The sequence below is a fragment of the Bison bison genome, unplaced genomic scaffold, assembly GCF_000754665.1.
Source record: "Bison bison bison isolate TAMUID 2011002044 unplaced genomic scaffold, Bison_UMD1.0 scf7180017864492, whole genome shotgun sequence".
Classification (NCBI taxonomy): Eukaryota; Metazoa; Chordata; class Mammalia; order Artiodactyla; family Bovidae; genus Bison; species Bison bison.
This window is the reverse complement of record NW_011495051.1, coordinates 3,195,553-3,196,436: the sequence shown is the minus strand read 5'-3', so window position 1 is coordinate 3,196,436 and position 884 is coordinate 3,195,553. Positions and strand designations below refer to the sequence as shown.

At 57.7% G+C, this 884-nt stretch overlaps 1 protein-coding gene across 1 annotated transcript in view; it reads right to left on the bottom strand.

Annotated features, from left to right (window-relative positions):
- The window catches only part of ANKRD24 (ankyrin repeat domain 24), a 33,093-nt gene that overhangs the window by 20,383 nt on the left and 11,826 nt on the right, over positions 1-884 (bottom strand). Inside the window, exons 2-3 of the mRNA XM_010828452.1 lie at positions 152-259; positions 12-50 (exon numbers count right to left, since the gene is read on the bottom strand). Coding sequence (XP_010826754.1) covers positions 12-50; positions 152-259 — 147 coding nt within the window. The remainder of the gene's footprint in view (positions 1-11; positions 51-151; positions 260-884) is intronic.

Sequence of the window (884 nt, the reverse complement as noted above, 5' to 3'; positions counted from 1 at the left end):
TCCGCCACCGCCTGCACCAGCCGCTCATCACTTTTGCCCCAGTCCTGGCTCTGTGGGGCACACCCAGAGGAACGTGGGACTGGTGGCCACTGTCCCTCCCCGCTCCCCTGGCAGGGGCTCTGGGCTCTCGCTGCTGGTCCTGGGCACTTGCCTGGCGCCTGCCTCTGGCTGCCGCCGGCTTCGGGATGGGGCAGGGGCCGCAGGGCGGGCAGGAGCCGAGGTCAGTGGGGCTGAGCCGCAGGTGCCGGGGGAAGTGGTCCTGGGTGGGGGCCTGAGACAGCATACCTCCAGCCTGGGTCCTCAGCACCTGCCCCCCAAGCCGTCCTCCACCACTGCCAGCAACCGTACCATAAACCACCCCCAGCTCAGCTCCCAGCATCTTTCCAAGAAGCTGTCCCCCAAACCTAGGTCCCTAGCCATCTCTTAGTGAAACCCGCCTTTCTAATATTACCTCACCACGTCTTCCTGAACTGCCCTCCAAAGTATTCCCAAAGGAACCACTAAAGGTCCCTTAAATGTCCCTCACACTGTCCTCTGCCAGCTACCCTTCTTCTGCCCCTGAGATGCCAAGATTGTCCCGCATATGTCCTAAATGCATCTATAAATATCTTCCCCAAATTCATCCCTCCAATGACCCAGTCAAATGTCCCCAAAATGTCCTCCCCGCAAAATCTTTCAGACGTCCTCCAAAATTGTTCTCCAAATGTCAGTATCTTTTCCCCCAAAAAAGGTCAAAGTATCACCCAAATTGTCCCCCTGGATGATCCCATCCAAAACTGTCCACCTAGATCAGATCAGATCAGATCAGTCGCTCAGTCGTGTTCGACTCTTTGCGACCCCATGAATCGCAGCACGCCAGGCCTCCCTGTCCATCACCAACTCCC